Raw genomic sequence first — 18,904 nt, forward strand, 5'->3', positions numbered from 1 at the left:
CGACCCTCGTGCAATTACACGCCTTATAGAGTTATGCATATACATTAAAGTGATTAAATAATGTACATTTCCACGTCACTTATATTCATTATGAATATAGAAAATTTCAATCTGTATATTATACAAAATTTTGTCAAATTTTTTTTTGTAAATTTTATAGCAATCTCTAAAATTATAAAACAGAAATTTTATTATAATTTTGTATTATGTTATTCCAATGTTAAATATAAATAATGTATTATACGAATCTAGCTCTTTGAAATCTAGATAATTTAATAATGGCGATCCTTATTAAAACATGAGGCGTAAAATTTTGTAATGTAATATAAATTCTGGATTAAACTGGAACACTGTTTAATTCATTCGATTTTCTTGTGTTTCAGAACAAGGTACATTAACGATAGTACGCCGGAGTTCTGGCAAGAATAAAAGCATTGGCGGAAGTTTCGAAAGTTCTCCGCCCCCGCATAGTCCTGACACTCTTTCGTCAAGTCAATCCGTGGATCTCGATGAGATCCTTGATAATGTCGATCTAACGACAGATTCGCTTCCTGCCGTTGACACCCCCGACGCTTGCGACAAAGCTGCTCTCAGGTATGACATTCACGAAAATTATATTTTTCTTTGTATTAGTATTATTCCATATCCATTTTGAAATGACATATTCTGTTTGATCATTTGATAATTATTGATTTTAAGTGAAATCATATCATTGCAAATCTCTAATAAAATTAAAATTAATATCTTCTTGATCATATCATTTGTAAAAATACGATATATATATATATACATATTTTTTTTTTTTTTTTAGTATTATTAATCGTAATTTTTAATTTTTGATAAAACAAATACGAAAATATTTGTTCCAGATTGAGATGTTTACTGAGGCAGCTTCAACATGGCGAAATATCAGCAGAATTGCTTCAACGAAATTTACACTACGCAGCACGTGTACTCGAAGCTGTCTTCCTCGATGAAACCAAGTAAGTTTCGTTCAAAATATTAATTAATAATCTTTTCTGCAAATGCCATCTTTAATAATATTGTGACAGTTATTTCTATTATAGTTATATGCAGACAGTGACTTCTTCGAGAAGATATATATGTGTATATATACATATATATATATGTATATATGTACATTGTATTGTTACAGTTTTTTAATCTTAAATTGCATCTATATCCTAAGAATATATTCATAATTAAACTATACTTTAAATTCTAGGTAATACAACTAATTGATTATTCAGAAATTTATTTTACTATTTATTATAATCATCGATTATTAATATTTTTATTAATATCTAATGACTAATAATTTATATTTTAATGAATATTTTCTATAATGTTTGACATTTTATACGACTCACGACCCTTGAAAATACAAAGAAATAATGAAAGTAATAAATTATATTTTTTAACATATATTTATGATATATATTATCCAAGATAGTGAAAATAACAAATTACATATATATATACATATCAATTTTATAACAGAAAAATCGAAATTTAACATTACCATCAATTTAAGCATTAAGGATACCAAGAGCGCCTCTTTAGCTCAGTGGTAGAGCACTGGTCTCGTAAACCAGGGGTCGTGAGTTCAATCCTCACAGGAGGCAATCAATTTTTTTTTCTTTTTATATATCGTAATTTTTTGAATATTTACCAATGAACAATTTACCATTTTCAACAATTGTTTTAATAATTCTTTCCATAAATTAATTATTGTTTGCGAAATGTCTTTATCGTATTTCCCCATAAATTTATATTTTATATTTTTAATATTTCAAATCTTTTTTCTTTTTAACGATAATATTTACTTCGTATTGTCATTCAATTTTATTTAAGTATATAAAAATATATTATTTATATACTAGTTGTTTCTTATGTTAAAAAAATAAAAAGTTAATATATTTTGGACGCTTTTTTTTCTTTCTTTCTCATATTTCGTTTAAATATCGAAATTAATAAAACTACAACATATTAGGTCAAAAAGATCGATTCAACTTCAAGATCGCTTTTCATCGCTTTCGAATAACGAGCCTGTTCCTGACATCATGAACATTTTTAAAAAGAATAATGATAAAACTTTGTGAAAAATTACGAAACCACGATATAACAAATAAAATCTTTTTCTATGCAATAAATTTTCCATCAAATTATCCTTAAGTTATTACTTTGAATATTAACTCTAACAGATGTATACTGTTATTTATATTCAACCCGTAATGGAGCCATGATTATCCATCTATATTTCAACGTTCCTTATTTCTCTAAATACATCCATATTTCTGAATTAACATATTCCAGCAGCATCGACCGACGAGAGGTAACCTCGAAGATCCTCTCTACTCGTATCTACATAAATCTGCAATAATTAGAATTTCGATATAACCTTTAACCCATAATCTTTCCAGAGTCTATATCAACGCAACTACGAGATATACCCCTTGATGATGAAATAATTATTTCTCAGAAACAGGTATCCCAAAGGGTAGCAGCATCGATTCTATATCTAGTCAGCCTATGAATCCCTCCCCGTATGGCGGCGCTGTAATGCTAATGATTATAAATAAAGAAAAAAAAACAAAGAAACAAACAAAAGTGTAATATTCTACTGTTCTGTTCCCTACTTGACACGTGCACTAACAAGCAGTATCGCAGGGTGAATTCAGGAGGGGTTGAGTGCTCTCGGTCATCGCGTAGGGGTACGGGCCTGTCATCTGCATCCCTTGGGAGCGCCTTGGACTCGGATGGACAACAGGGCCACGCGGTGGTAACCCAGAAACGGAAGCTTCGCACCCCCGTATGGGCAAGGTTGCGAAATATTCACATTTCCGACCTCACACGACTGTTCACCACCCCCTACCACGACCTACCAGATATCCAAGACAACTCTATCACCCTAGATATCGGCAATATCCCTTTCACGTGTTGACATCTTTTTCTCTCGACCTCATCGAGCTCGTTATTAAGGGTCACGATCATGCGTCGTTTTGCTCGATCATTAGCATCTATAGGGGGAATCGAACCTCATCCCGGAAACCGAACTGAATTTCAGATCGATCGACCGGGTTGATAGTGAAAAATGAATACGGCGATGGGGGTTGAAAGCGAAAAGCTGACGCGGAATGTTTCCCTTTCGACGATGGCTCATGTGAAACGATTTCTTTTTACGCGTGAAATTTCTTTCTTTTCCTCCTTGCTTGTTTCTTCCGCTTTGCAAATGTTACGAACAAAATGTAAACCGTAAAGTTGAAGTTTTGAAAATAATATTGGATTCAAATATTTTTCGTATTTATTTACAATTGTGAAATTTCGTAATCATCGTAAATTATTCAATTAATTATAACAAGTTGAATATTTTTTGTTTATTTAACGCGATGTTATACTTAAAAAAAATTATTGATAAAGGGAATAATAGAATGATTATTAGAAAGGAGTTATAAAAATTTGGAATGGAAGAGATTTTCTTAAATTATTAATGAAATTAAGATCATCGAACAAGAAGAATTAATTAAATTTAAAAATGTGACATTTTTCGCTCCCTCAACGTCATAGATATACCTCAAATACATACTACGTTTTCTTCTAGTCAATATATACGTAGTTTTGGCTTTATATCAAATAGATAGCATAGATCTTGTGCACAGGAATTAATACGAATTTTAGTACACTATGCATATATCGATCATTAGTGAAATCTATACGTTTAGGATTGTTATATTGTTTCTTAACGAAATTGCACATATCTATAATGCACGAGTGGTAATAATAAATTTAGGTTTCAATAACTATAGCGTAGCTGTCTTGCTACGAAATTAAAACCGAATATCGTTTTATTAAACAATACTAACCAACATAGATATATTAGTTCTAGATTAATAAACAGACATACAATAAGAATTACACAACATCTTATAGTCAAATTCGGTATTCGAATATTTTAAATATTAAAATGCATCAATTATGGCGCATTATTTCAAACAGCATTCTATCGATTTAATTCTTTTCCAATAAAATAAACAAAAGGAACGATGAAAAAAAGAAATAGAAAAAAATCTATTTGAGAGCTCGATAAAAGGACAGAATAGCTATTTAAAAGTGACGTAGATAATCGAATTGCAAATAGTCAAACTCGATCTATCGCGTGTCGAACACATTTAAACACAGCATGACTGTCTCTACCTGCCTGGCCTGTATATATCCCTCTTCTATAGCCTCTTTTTAGATCTTTCTAGGTGTAACCTGCTCACTTCTTGGATAACTGCCTGTTTACAGCTGTATGCATCGCTCTCTTTAAAAAAAAAAATATATATATTTATATATATATACGATCGATATTCCTCCTTCTGTCTCTATGTATGTTTCCTGCGCCAATCTATATGAGAACGTGCATGCGTGTATATATATATATATACATATAGGATGGTGTACGCTGAAAATTCACTTGTTACTTGAAACGAGCTGTTTAATGGAATGCTCAAACGTCCCCTGTACGAACCAAGAGATGACCAAGTCGTCGTCAATATGCTTTTTAATTAAAATAGAAGAAAGAAATAAAAAAAAAAAAAAAATAAACGAAAGAGAAAAGAATGAAATATCGCTGGTGGAATGAAAATACGCAAACTTCTATTAATTTTTTACTCTCGTTTCTATTTCCGTTACTCTATTTTCCTTCTTTTTTCTTCTCTTAATTACTTTCTTTCTTCCTCTTTCTTTATTTATGCCTCGAATTATATATCGATGCAATCGCACGCAGGCGGACGTTTCGTGCCTTAGATACGGCCTGATGAATGTAATCTATCGTTAATGTGTTACACACACCTTTTTTTCTTGATGTTTCGAATTATAGAGATGCCGAGCGTGTGGAGTCGACCGCTGTTTGCCGTCAGGGTATAAGACGTAGGTTCGTTCAAATGTTTGAATAACAGAAATCGCTTAAAATATCGTTCACGATCATGATACGCATTGCTTTATATTACACGTTACATTATTTTTCATTATGTTTCATTGGTAGCCGTTTGAGATTGCCTCGCGTTCTTGGACTCGTGGTAAGGACATGTTTGAGAGAACGACGCCATTTCTTGAATCGATGATTCGAAACTGATTAAAGATCAATTGGCGTCATTGATTTTGTAACATTTTTAATCACAAGTGATCTGTAAATATTAATAATTAAAACAAGTCATGTAATATATTTGAAGTATTCATATATTTAATTCTTTTGAATTACTTTTATCAATTATTTTTAAATTTTAAATTTACAGAAATAAACTTTTCAAAGGGAATATTATAAGTAATGTAGTATATTATCCAAGAATTAAATACACGAACGAGTATAAAGATCAGATGTTACAAAATAAATGTCACACTTTCACCTGCCTTTCCAATGAATTTAAACACCAATACTATCCACACTGCATGGATCCTCATTTATCACGTTATTGACAACCGACCACGAAAATATTATTTAATTTACTGTAGATACGGTTATTAAACGCTTTAATATCATAATAAATCACAATTTTTTTTCTTTTTATCAAATTCCATTTATTCGTGTGAAATTTTGTTATGCACGTTTGTTTCAATTGATCGTATCCATGAATGAAGTAATAATTTTAACACATGATCGAAAGCAAATATAATTTATTTTCTGTGCAATAAATATTTTAATCAATATTGATAAATCAATATTTAATTGTACCAACGATTCCATGTATCAATATCGTAATTAATTAAAATTTTAAACGTATTCCAAATTTTATATATCCCAGCACTCACTCAATCGATATCAACACTTGTCTAATATTTTTAATGGATATGAGAAGAGGATATTAATCGTAGTTTTATTCATTGATATGACAATACCAATATTTATCCAATATATAAGGCTTTGATCGATTGGATGTAAAGCAATGGGAATCAGCATTCTAAAAAATGAAATGTAGAATGAGAAATTATTCTTAATCAAATCAGTAGCGTGTTATTTGTCAATGTTCGAAACACTTTTGATTTTGTCACGTTCTCATTCAAAATTTTATTTTCTTTAGAGGAGATTCCATCACAGTTTTTATTAAATTTACCAAGCTTCCTCTTAAGAATATTAAAGATATTAAAATATAATATATCTTTTGCTAATGTATATAGCACCGATAACTTATGAAAACTTGTACAAACTTTCTAATTATTGGTTTCCTTCGCTATTATTCCTTTGCTGTTCTTGGCGTCGAAGAAAACTTTTTATGTTTCGTGTAAAACGAATGCAAATTTAAAAGTTAGATTCGGTCGATTAACAAATACATCAACTATTGACATAATACGATAAATTTTATTAACAATTTTTTTTATCAAATTTTTATATTCCAATTCCATACTCATTTCAACAAATGAAAAATTTTTAAAAAAATGTAAAAAAGTTAATATGATCTTTAATTTATACATCACCATTTCAGTAAAATTGATATATCATAGAATATTTTTTTTATTTACTATAATTCTTTTTCATCACTTTGAAACAGTGTGTGCTTGAATAGCTTTCGCATACTGTCATTTTTCTTTTGCTGTATATTTTCTCTATTATACATAAATATCCGTACACAATTTTGTTATTAAGAATAACTTTATCGTTATGGATAAATAGTTTTAGTTCACTTTTGGAACACAATAAATTGAATTGAAATTAAATTTGTTACGGTTGAACAGTTAACAAAACAATATTCAATGAATGTCTATTGAAAATTCAATAGTATGTTTCCATTCTTTTTTAATTAATATCGAACACGTGCAATAGAATCATAAAGTAATATTTTCGCAGTATGTTATTCGCGTGTTTCGTTAGAAAAAAAAAAAAGAAACGATAATAAAGCAAAAAAAAAAAAATTCCAAAAGTGGAATTGATTTTCAAAAGCCAATGATTCGTAAACCAAAACATTGGGAACAAAGAAACACGCCATATCCCCATTTTTCATCTAACACATTGTCAAATTATTAAGTGAACTAGAAAGTAGATAAAAACGAAAAGAAAAAAAAATAGAGCAGAAAAGGAAAAGAGAAATTATATCCACAGCTTCACACGCACCCTGTCACGAATAAACCACCCAATCACAATTCGAGGTAGAGATAAGCATAAACTACGACTACCATTAATTTCTTCTTCACCCCTGAACAAAGCTCGTAAATATTCGTATCCGTTATACGATCCAGCCATGCATTACTTATTTTTTATTTTTTATCAAACCTATTCGAACACGACAACGAGTTAAATATAACGAAAAAAAAAAAAAAAGAGTGGGAGGAATTACTAGCAGAAACGATTATTAGCGGAAGCTCGAGCGTAAATCTCTACTCTCTGTTCTCTCGTTAAAGAAAAAAAGAAAAAAAAAAAAAAGAAATCGTAGCGAAGGTAGGAGTTGTCCACCGTGATTCCAACTTGTTTCGCGATCGTTTCTGATCTCGCCGCGTATCATTTAATCAGAACAATTTTCCTTAGGCGGCTGGCGGACGAGGATGATGAACTGTCGGAAGTACAACCGGACGCGGTGCCACCGGAAGTCCGCGAGTGGCTGGCTTCGACCTTTACCAGACAACTCGCGACTACGAGGCGGAAGGCAGACGAGAAGCCAAAGTTCCGCTCTGTCGCGCACGCTATTAGGGCGGGGATCTTTGTCGATCGGATTTACAGGCGGGTCACCAACACTGCGCTCATGCAGTTTCCTCAGGAAGTGGTTAAAGTACTTAAGGTATATCGTTCGATATCTATCGCGTCAGATTCAAGCGCTAAAATGATTGATGGAGAGCGAATATTTGCGAAAAGCGATCAAATTTGAATCTATACTTGTAGATTAAAAATTTCACTTATAAATGACTTGTACATCGAAATTTTTGAGTGAGATTTTGAATGAAATTAAATTTTATATCCAATGAAGAAGCGTGTTGAAGGTTTAGTTTAAGAGATATTAACTCTTAGATTGTAAATCTTATAACAGTTGCTGTTTCAAATTGATTCTTGTGATGGATTTTCATGTATATCAAAAAATTATTCGATTTGAATTTTTAATTGTGAATTGAATTTTGTTTTTAACGAAGACTTTAGACGATTGGTCCTTTGACGTATTTTCACTGAATGAAGCCGCAATGGGAGCACCTGTGAAATATCTTGGTTATGATCTATTGAATCGGTATGGAATGATCCACAAATTCAAAGTTCCCGCCACAGTATTGGAGTGCTTTTTGGGAAGAGTCGAGGAGGGATACTGCAGGCATAGAAATCCGTATCACAACAATCTTCACGCAGCTGATGTTGCACAGACTATGCATTATATTTTATGTCAAACAGGACTTATGGTAAGTAAGATAATTGGATAAAAAAAATTCTTTAGTTTTATAGTATAACATCTCTTCTTCCTTCATTCCGAATTCTGAATTCATTATCGAAATATAAAGACTTAATATTTCCATAGTGTTTAAAGAAGTGCGAAAATTATGAATGAATTTGCGATCTACTGATCTATATTTTTTCTTGAAAATATGTGTTTCATATTTATCATTTGTCTGGAATTTGAAATAAATTAGTGAGATGCAAATTATTATCTTCAAACTTATAACAATTTAAAGTTTTTCTAATTTCAATAGAATTATTTAATCGAGTTTTAAGCAATAAATTCAATATTTTTTTCTATGCTATCTTCTTTTCTATGATATTTACATCGTTGAATTTGAGAATAATTGTACTCTTCGTTCTCCGAATTATTTTATATTCATGTAGAAAGATTAGTATCTCGACATTTTTATAAAATTTTAATTCAATTATAAGAAACAAAATCGAGAACGCAATTTTTCTTGAATTTCGTTTTGCTTTGGTTTGAAGAATCGTTCCTTAAATTTTTAATCATCTCTCAAATTCTTCATTAATTTTAACTTCATTAAAAATGATTATTTATCAAACTTCCATCTACTTCAAATATTAATCGTATCCACTTCAATGAGAATCACTTATATAGTCCGAGCCTAAAAACCTTATCAATTCATGCTCGACGCGAACAACTTCATCAAATAGTTTTCCCACCACGAAATTGGAACCAAACTATCGAACAGTTTAAAAGTAACCTGGAACTCTTGTGCCAATCAATCGAGTATTTGCGTTTAAAACGAACAAATCCCACGTGTCACAAGTCAGGAATGAATTTCGGTTCGCTCGATTCCCTTCCGTTGGAAATTGTTCATTTACAGGGAATTATATACACGCGCAAACGTTTGCTTGTTTGCAGAATTGGCTGACCGACCTGGAGATTTTCGCCACGCTGGTTGCGGCGATTATTCACGACTACGAGCACACTGGGACCACAAACAATTTCCACGTAATGTCCGGCAGCGATACAGCCCTACTTTACAACGATCGGGCCGTTCTCGAAAATCACCACATCTCCGCGAGTTTCCGGTACGTAGGGAATAATGTCGTCACGCGTGTGTATTCCTCCTCTTCACGATTGCCCGCCATTTTCGTTTCAATTTGCGAACCGTTATTCCCAGGAACGGCGTTTCTGGTCACTCGTAAATCTTGCTATTGAAATGATAATTGATGGGCAACATGATGCGCGAAACGTTAACCATTTGCGGTTTAAATTCCATTGGATACTTTGTTTTGATTGATTTACGTGACGTTTGACGTTTCGTGTAATGTTATACGGTTTATCATTGATTACGTATTTAAAACGTACTAAATATATTTCATGTTAAATAGTGATTGATATAAAAATTAAAGGATTTTAAGAATCAAAAGAAATTCAAAAATGTACGATAAAAAGTTTTTAACGAATCCGGAAATTTAATTTTTTTCAATTGAATATAGAATATAATAATATATTACTTTAACTAATTTTTATTTTTTATTATAATGGAGTAGAGTATTATTATTTTATTATTACATATATAATGTTAGAAGAACTTTCTATTAATAATAAAAATTTAATTCGATTAATTCAAAGAAAATAAAAGAATACATATACGTATTCTGATGAAGAGTCAATCTAAAACCTACAATCTAAGAAATCAAGATTCTGTTTTTCAGAATTATGAGAGAGGACGAGTGCAATATATTGCAAAATCTATCGAGGGAGGAATTCCGTGAATTTCGTTCACTGGTGATCGATATGGTGCTCGCGACCGATATGAGCTTTCATTTCCAACAATTGAAGAACATGAAAAATATTCTTAGCTTAGCAGAGCCTAGCGTAGACAAAAGCAAGGCTGTCAGTCTGGTTCTTCATTGTTGCGACATCTCGCATCCGGCCAAAAGATGGGACCTTCATCATAGGTAGAATTTTTGTTCCATTTCTAAAGAATTAAACAACTGTTGCATTAAAAATTCCATTATTCAGATGATATTTCATCTTTATCGAAATAAATTCTTTAGCTCTATTGAAAATATTAATATCATCATATTAATATATCCATTCCGGTTAAAATTAGAGATGCAAGATATTGGAAAATTTGATTTTGATTGTTTTACGTAAAAATATCTTCTATTTTCTTTTATTCTATTTCCTTTTATTATTTCTTAAATATTTTATTTTCAAAACGAAAAATATTCTCTCTTATTCCTTTTTTTTGTAGCTTCAATTCAATTCAATTCAATTCATCTTTAAAAATCATTTCTTATCTTGCAATCAAATAAAAATCATTCTTATTTTATTAAACGTGCAACGCTCTATTGAATTCAACTTCGTTCTTTTCATTCGTCCAAACATCCATCTGACTGTAATTCCTTCCTTATCAGAATCTCTTTAAACAATTCTATTAATAATTTCATTTTTATAAAATTCCATCTCTTCCACGCTTTCTTGTCGTGTAATTATTAAGCATGATTTCATAAAAAAATTTAAACCTGACCGATAGAAAGCGTAATGTTGTTGTTCCTTTCTATTCAGATGGACAATGCAATTGTTGGAAGAATTTTTCCGCCAAGGGGATAAGGAAAAGGCACTCGGATTGCCATTTTCCCCGCTGTGCGATCGTAACAATACCTTGGTGGCTGAATCGCAAATAGGATTCATCGAGTTTATCGTTGAGCCCAGCATGCAAGTGTGCAGCGATATGTTGGAGACAGTTCTCACACCGTTGAACGTAAAGGAGAGCGTGGACGAATCGAATAACGGTGAGCGAGAAATTCGTGTCACACTTTAATGCGTTTCACGTGCTACACCTTGCGATCTTATTCAAATGACGAACAATCCATAGGATCGGGCGAAAGCAGAAGGTTTAAGATTGGGAAACCATGGATTCCATGTCTTGCGGAGAACAAGAGCATCTGGAAGGAGCAAGCCGTTCGAGGTATTTGGAATAAAATTCTTGTTCGATGCGTGAATTCGATATTGTGGTATTGGAAAGAAATATTTGAAAGATGATATTTGAAAGATGATCAAGTTTGATCTTCGTTTATGAATTTGAATTGGGATTAATAATTGTTATACAATAGTTTTTGTCAAATATTTTGTGAACTTGCTTTCTCTGAACATGAAATCTCTTCGTGGAATATTTGGAATGATTTATATATATAATGAAAAACGTCTTTTCATTTTTCATTTTACGTTTGTAAAAAAAAAAATTATGAAATAAAACTTTTGAACGAATAATAGTAATAATGTATAACGATAATAGTAACAATTTGAAATATTTTTCTATAGTTCTATAGTAATTTTAAATTCAAAATTTTCTTGTTTCTAATAATATTATTTGACAAAAATAAGATATGAATATTAATTTATCATTATTATGTTAGACATTATTATATTAGATATTATTTATTCAAAAAGATGATATCTAAAAATTTATTTTATCATTACATTTACTTCTTGTATATATTATTTTTCTTTTGAACCTCTTAAATGAAACACGAGCGGTATAATTCCAATTTCGTTAATCGACAGACGCTGAAGCAAGGGCGCAGAAGGAACAAGAACAAAAGGCGAGCAGTGATAACCGTGAGGATGGTGATACGGCACAGCCAGCATCCGAGGAATGAAAAATTCGGCGAGCCATTATATTTTTCAAAAACATATGTAATTTTAGGCTACGAAGAAGCTCGTGATCTTATACATCGGATGATATCCAGTGACACGAGTAAATGAATCGCGAGCCGGGTAAAATAGCGACCTCTACTGACGATCGGGTAAACGCGCGAAAATTCGAACGTACAATTAGGAAAAATAATCCCACGATTATTTATACCGTTTATTTATCACTATATTTCACTTTTTTTTATCACTCGACCAAATTATTGATGTCCTTTTTCTATGTCGATCTCTTTTCCAATTCTTGGAAACATCGTCTTGATTTTTTCTCGCGACTTAACGTAGCCTCTGGCCGACACGTTCTATTCTCACATCTTGAGAAATATTCGTGATTTGTAAATATGCTTCAAAATTTTTCTTATTCTACTCTATTATCGAGCAATCGCAGATTTTTCATTAAGCTTTGAATTAACGCCTTGATATTAATGATAAATCATATGACTTATTATAATTTTTATTATTTGATTTAAAATTTAATATTCTAGGAATACGATTCTAATAAATGAAATCTTAGAAAAATATGACAAAAGAAATATCGATTTTTTTTTGTAATGGTTCTGAATGAAAAAGTCTTCTCATAAGATGGGATTATCTATTCTTCGTTTCTGTTCAATGAAGATAAAGATTAATGTTTAACTTTCAATTGATGAAAAATTCATTTGACTAATATGGGTCACATAGTTGAATTATACATAATATATAAAATGACATGATTCGTTATTTTCTTGATATAATTTGCGTAATATATAACGATTGCGACTTGTGTGATAACCGAGTCATATCAATTTTTAATAATCGATACTCGATTTTGATTGTCCCATCGAGCATAACTCAGATATATTTTGATTGAAGATAAAACATAACGTACATGAAATGTTTTATATCAACATAATAAGATACTATTAAGATACTGAAGTCTTATCTTCTTTTTCTCTTGCAGATTCATTTCCTTTTCACATTTCATAACTATATAAAAAAAGAGATAAAATTCCACAAGATTTGAACTAAATAAATTACAATAATATTTTTTACTACTTTATTTTTATCATTTTTTTATTACTTTTATCCTTATATATTCAAATAAATCAAATTTTAATTATTTATTACTAAAATAAAAATACAGAACCATTACAAATCAAATCAAATAAATACGAATATATTAAATATATTGGTTTAATAAAACCATATTTTGATAATTATGAACGATATAAAATAAAAAAAATTAATACAAAAATAAAAATAAAAACAATATATCAAAAAAAAAGGGATAATCGTCAAGGCGTTACTTTCTCAGCTTCTTAATTTAAATATTACTATCTAAACTATCTAAAATCTAGAAATAGTTGGTCGAGTTTCCATCATAAACGTAGCCTAAAGTTACTAGCCGCGATAGGTGGCGAGAATCGAGCACACATTATATATTATAAAAGAAAAATGAAATCGTAAACGTACTTAGTGCACAATTGTCCATACGCGATTAAGTGCTAGCGAATATGAAAGGACGCTAACATGTCGAAAGGATTTCCATAGCAATTCCATTACAATTGGAAACGCTGTCTTTGTCCGTACCTGTTTTTTCTTACAATTAGTGTGTAACTACGAGCATACGTTTTTTCATAGGAACGAAGACTTTCATCTTTGAGAGAAGAGAGAAAGAAAAAAAATAAGTAAAATAAAAATTGAATTCGATCGTATAACGAGCCACGCGAAATAACAATTACTCATCATTCTCATTTTCTTATAGAAATTCTCGAAATTTATAATTTATTATATTTTTTTAAGAAAGATTTAATTCAATCTGTTACTTATAAATAACTCTATGTTTACAGTAAATAAAATTATCATTCTCATTTTTTTAACGGAAATTTTTAATTTCTTATATATCTTTTATATATAATTTCTATTATATCTTTTTAAAAGAATAATCATAGATTCTGACTTATTTTAAAGTTATACTTACAACAAGTTTATAATCGCTAATGTTTTGCTCACAATATTAGGGTATTCGAAAAATTATTTTAATTATTTACAAAATAATTATCAAATAAAAATATAAATAAAATATTAATACATCGCTTGAAAGCCTTTTCTATAGTTAATTAATATAGCACACGTATCACCATTTGATGAAATAAAATCTTAAAATATGTAATATTTTCACCCTAATATTTGATCAAAACATTTTTCTCAAAGCTTTATCAAGAAAATTGATCGAATCATTAGCACGTAGAATCGATAGATGCAGCTGGCCGTCGCACAAGTGTCGAATTCGAGGCGAGGCTTCCACGAAAAGAGCGTAATGTTCTTCTCGTTGAAACATCGTGAAATTGAAAGTCTTCGCGCTATATCATTTTTAAATGCCCTCGCGCAATTCGGGTTCCCGCGAAACTTACACTTGCTTTCTCGAAACTTCGACCGAGTGGCACGAAAAAAGTTGCTTCTTTTCCGACAAAATCCGATTTCTCTGGTTCGACTCGTGAGATTCGCTTCAAAGTATTCCCATATAAAGGAAAATTTGAGATTCCTTACAAAATTATTTCGAATTTCGTTTCAAATTAAAAATGGATCGCTGCTTTTTTGATTCGATTTTTGAAAAAACATTTCTTTTTGTAGCTGTTTAAGTTACATTTCCCGACAAATTCAAGAAAAAATTAAATAGATGCCATTCAATTATTACGTTTAAGAATAAGAGATGGACAACAGTGGAGATTTTTTTATTCTTGAAATTGTTTAAAATTCAGATGCTTTTGAGAAAATTAATATTTACTTTTATTAAAATTATTTGTTTTAAATAGTGACATATTTAATAATTTTTTATTATATCTTTCTTCATTTTTAAATACAACTCTCAACGACGCTCTATTGTAAATTAAATTTTGAGATTTTATTAAACGAATCTCGTTTCATAATTTATAATAAATGCTTTAAGAAGCTTCTTTATATCTTATAATCTTCGCTTTGGTCTCTTTTGGTTTCATTTAATTACAGACAAGTAGATTATTCATGAAAGATTTATTTGAAAGAAAATGAATCCTAACAGAATTTCGGAAAATTATATTAATATCATTACAGCTATAAAATTATATCATAATTTCTTTTCATAACCGATAATTTTTAAGAGAACGTTATCAAAATTAAACATGATTAAGAAATGTTCTATCTGATGAATCAATATAAAAGCTATTTAAAATATTGTAGTAATAGAAGAACGAGTTCGAAGAAAGGAAGTAAAAATCGAATCAACGAACAAAAAAGCAGACGAGTATCGAATCGAGAAGAATCGGACCCTAGCTGTCTGAATTAGATCCACAGGGATATAACGTCGTTGTACATATTTTAGATGTGTATTCGTATACACAAGGTGCAGCTTTAATGTATGTAAATGTAATGTAAAAGAAATATCATTAGCGTTTACTTAACGTGTGTGCTACGTTTGTGTACATGTATATATATTTACGTATAAAAATAGTATGGGGACAGAATAGATGCGTGCCTGTGCAATTCAGGCAAAGAAACATCGCGAGAAAATGAAAATAGCGAACGTATAGATATAATTTGAACGTTCGATCGAACATATCGAGGAATCGTTTTATCCGATCGATTGAACAATGAGTCCAAAATCGAATGTTAATTTTACGGAAAATCGAGACTCGTTACGTTTGTCGAGAAGGATAAAAGTGTAAAGTGTCGTAAATTTGGCGTGCTCGAAACGCTATCTATTTGTAAGAAATATAAAGGATATATAGGATAAAATCTCTAGCTCGAAGGTTAAACATATCCGTCCTGTATTTATTTTATTTCTCTCCTTCGCGTACGTGTCGTGTTTTAATTACACATTATTCGATATGCTCCTCGATATGGATGAGAAATTATATTTAAATTAGGCTTTGTTATATTTTATTTAAACTAAAAACAAAACGAAAAAAGAATTTTAATTAAGGATTATCATTCAATTATGATTCAATTATATTTATTTTAGCAATGATATAAGATCGATTATGATCGATTAAATTATTTTAATTTTTTATTTAAATCAATTTCAAATTTATTTTTTTTTATTGATAAAATTATCCTCGTATAGAATATAGATTCAATATTGAGAAATATTATATTACAAAAAAACATTTCTATGTGATGCAAATACTACATTAATCAAAATTTATATACATTATAATTAAAATTTCTGTTTGATAAATTGTTTCAATTTTTAGTCAAATACAAAATAATTTCAAATAAAATAAATAATTATTTTATTTTGAATTGAAAACTATATATATATATATATATATATATATATATATATATATATATATATACTCAAATAAAACGACATATTATAATAGTTATTGTTTATATATAAATTATAATATAAATAAATATCCTTTAAAACTTCGATTTAATTTTTAATCGAAGTCTTTTTTTGAAATAAATCAAAAAAAAAATCAAAATCTCATCCATACGATTAAATCTATTTCTTATTAAAACAAACAAAAGATCAAAGTATCGTAATCTATTCTAACGTTCCAAAAACACGACCCGTACGTTGTTTAAGTGCGAGTAAGTTAACTGTACATACGAAAAAAAAGAAAAAAAAAAGAAAGAAAGAAAATTGTGGGCGAGATTACTTGCCTGTTCGCAATCAGATGAGCATTCGCGCGTTTTCGTTAGGGCGATTTCTCAAGTAAGACTGTGCACAAAGTTCGAATTCGTTGCTGATCGTTTCGAAAGCCAAGCACGCTCGCGCGATTTCGATGTGTTGCACGCTCGTATTCGTCGTGACGTCAACGCGACCACGCACTTGCCATTTTTGCATTACGTGCCAAGCACGAATTTGTTTTCCTTCCTGCAGCGGACGAGGGGCCAAAACGCGTGATAGAATTTAAAGAAAAAGAAAAATGATAAAAAAAAAAAGACAAACACATTTGGAATCAAACTCGTACCAAAAGAATACTTCAATAGGAAACGCGCGAGCGAAGATGTCATCTAGAATACGCGTCTTGAACTAGACGCTTTCGATTTTCGATATTTATGTTAATATTAGGAAAAAATATGATCGAATTAAAATGTGAAAAATTAGATGCATAATTTGAGGTATTAAGAATATTGGATGCAGAAATTATATCGAAGATTTTAATTTTTGTTTCCTTTAAACAATGAAAAGAGTCATTAATTATATACTTTGAATATTAATAACAAACTTTTAATTAAATTTAAATTGAACTTAATGAAGATTATAGTATTTATATTATTTATTAACGATTACATAGATATTTTTACTTTCAATCATATTTTGATTGAATTTTTTTTAATTTAATTTTTTTTTAAATAATTTCACTTAATTCATCACTTTCTTCTATTACTATTCCTTTACTCTACTTCATAATTTATATTTCTCCTAATTCGAATTTATCAATTTCAGATTAACTTTTATTTCACATGATCCATTTTATTTCCAGATGAAAACACCTACATACATTCAGATAGTCATTAAATTATAGTTACGTGTAGAGAATCATTCCATTTCATCCTTGAGCTATTAACATTGTGCACATTTCTGCATCCAATTTCTCGAATTCCTAATTCAAACGATTCCTCATTGTCATTATTTCACGCGTCTTCGCTCGCGTCATTCATTCTCACTTTAATCGTCTAGAACTCTTTTCGAACAATTACTGGCCTTTCCTAGTAGAACAAATAAAAAGATACGTATCAAGACCGCTTTACCAATTAAATAGACGGAGTAAGAATTACGTAATGCGCTCTTGATAAGTATAACCTATTGTAACGCTTCGCTCTAGGTGTACCTAATGAATAAAAAAATGAAAAGAAGTATAAATAATAAAAAAGAAATATTAAATATTATATATTGTATAATGGAAAAGACCGTGGCTCGTGCATAGAAGGTCGCGAGAGAAGAATCGATATTTCACGACAGAGAGGCTTCGAACAATATTCGACCAATAATCATAATTCGTAAGATAAGCTAATTCAAAGATAGACATACACACGTGAACACATACTCATATACGTACGTACATATGGATGTGCGCATAAAAGAGCACTTCTCGAGCCACGAAGCGTACAAATGTTCGATTTCTGTTGATTTTCGTATGAAAGTATAATACGATCATCGATGGTACGATAATATTCATCGATTGAATACATTATCATTATGGGAAACGATGGGAATCGAACAAACATTGTACGTTTTTTCTTTTATCCACAATTTTTTCGTTCGTCGTTCCTTCGTTCTACGTTCGGTTTAATCGGCACAATTAACCACAAGAGATGTGTACATAATCGATAAAAAGAACAACCACTCAGCACCGTATCCGTTTGATGTGATGTAATTAAATAATTATGACGTATAAGAGAAACAAAGAAAAATGATAAGGGAAAATATATATTAATATAAATACAAAATATAAAATATAAATACACCTCGTGTATAATTAGTATTGTATTCTGCATAAATTTACCGAGAAATAAAAAATACTCGATTACTTATTGTTGTATGTTATTTAATAAGATATCCCTTCCATAAAATAATCTTATATATCAAATATATAATGTATCATCTATAAAAAATATATATATAACGATATATAAAAATTAGATGAAATGAAGTTTGTTAAATTTTTAATCAATACTAAGATTAAAAAAGATTAATCAAATATCGAAGTTATCTGTAAAATTTTTGTACAAGCAAGTATAAACAAAGTATAAACTCTATAGAATAGCAAATATATAGCAAATAATAATAAGAAAAAGATAGAAATAGCTTAAAAATTATAAAATTTTCGCTATTTTTATAGATTAAAACTATA

General features: G+C 29.9%; 2 protein-coding genes and 1 non-coding gene across 21 annotated transcripts in view; 2 read left to right on the forward strand and 1 right to left on the reverse strand.

The window, feature by feature from the left end:
- Positions 1-18,582, forward strand: part of LOC107993618 (dual specificity calcium/calmodulin-dependent 3',5'-cyclic nucleotide phosphodiesterase 1) — a 183,319-nt gene extending 164,737 nt beyond the window's left edge. For 5 of the 14 annotated variants that reach the window (XM_062076073.1, XM_062076074.1, XM_062076070.1 and 2 more), the window contains 11 exons: positions 384-594; positions 870-983; positions 2,671-2,823; positions 4,862-4,915; positions 7,499-7,748; positions 8,095-8,352; positions 9,276-9,445; positions 10,076-10,321; positions 10,935-11,161; positions 11,245-11,337; positions 11,934-18,582. In XM_062076073.1, the coding sequence (XP_061932057.1) occupies positions 384-594; positions 870-983; positions 2,671-2,823; positions 4,862-4,915; positions 7,499-7,748; positions 8,095-8,352; positions 9,276-9,445; positions 10,076-10,321; positions 10,935-11,161; positions 11,245-11,337; positions 11,934-12,028 (1,871 nt within the window). In that variant the 3' untranslated portion in view covers positions 12,029-18,582. The remainder of the gene's footprint in view (positions 1-383; positions 595-869; positions 984-2,670; positions 2,824-4,861; positions 4,916-7,498; positions 7,749-8,094; positions 8,353-9,275; positions 9,446-10,075; positions 10,322-10,934; positions 11,162-11,244; positions 11,338-11,933) is intronic. The other 9 variants (XM_062076076.1, XM_062076078.1, XM_062076071.1 and 6 more) reach the window with 3 other exon arrangements.
- LOC107993622 (alpha-glucosidase) overlaps positions 1-18,904 on the reverse strand; it is a 47,704-nt gene that overhangs the window by 23,075 nt on the left and 5,725 nt on the right. Inside the window, exons 1-3 of one of the 6 annotated variants that reach the window (XM_062076086.1) lie at positions 5,392-5,936; positions 4,834-5,168; positions 4,195-4,303 (exon numbers count right to left, since the gene is read on the reverse strand). The exons of 1 other annotated variant lie outside the window; for it this stretch is intronic. The gene's annotated coding sequence lies outside the window, so the exon portion shown is untranslated. Of the gene's footprint in view, positions 1-4,194; positions 4,304-4,833; positions 5,937-16,706; positions 16,846-18,904 lie in introns of those variants that run through there. 4 more of the 6 variants (XM_062076083.1, XM_062076085.1, XM_062076084.1 and 1 more) reach the window with 4 other exon arrangements.
- Positions 1,554-1,625, forward strand: Trnat-cgu (transfer RNA threonine (anticodon CGU)). The gene has a single exon. It is a non-coding gene; the product is annotated as a tRNA-Thr (tRNA).

The sequence above is a fragment of the Apis cerana genome, linkage group LG6 (assembly GCF_029169275.1).
Source record: "Apis cerana isolate GH-2021 linkage group LG6, AcerK_1.0, whole genome shotgun sequence".
NCBI lineage: Eukaryota > Metazoa > Arthropoda > Insecta > Hymenoptera > Apidae > Apis > Apis cerana.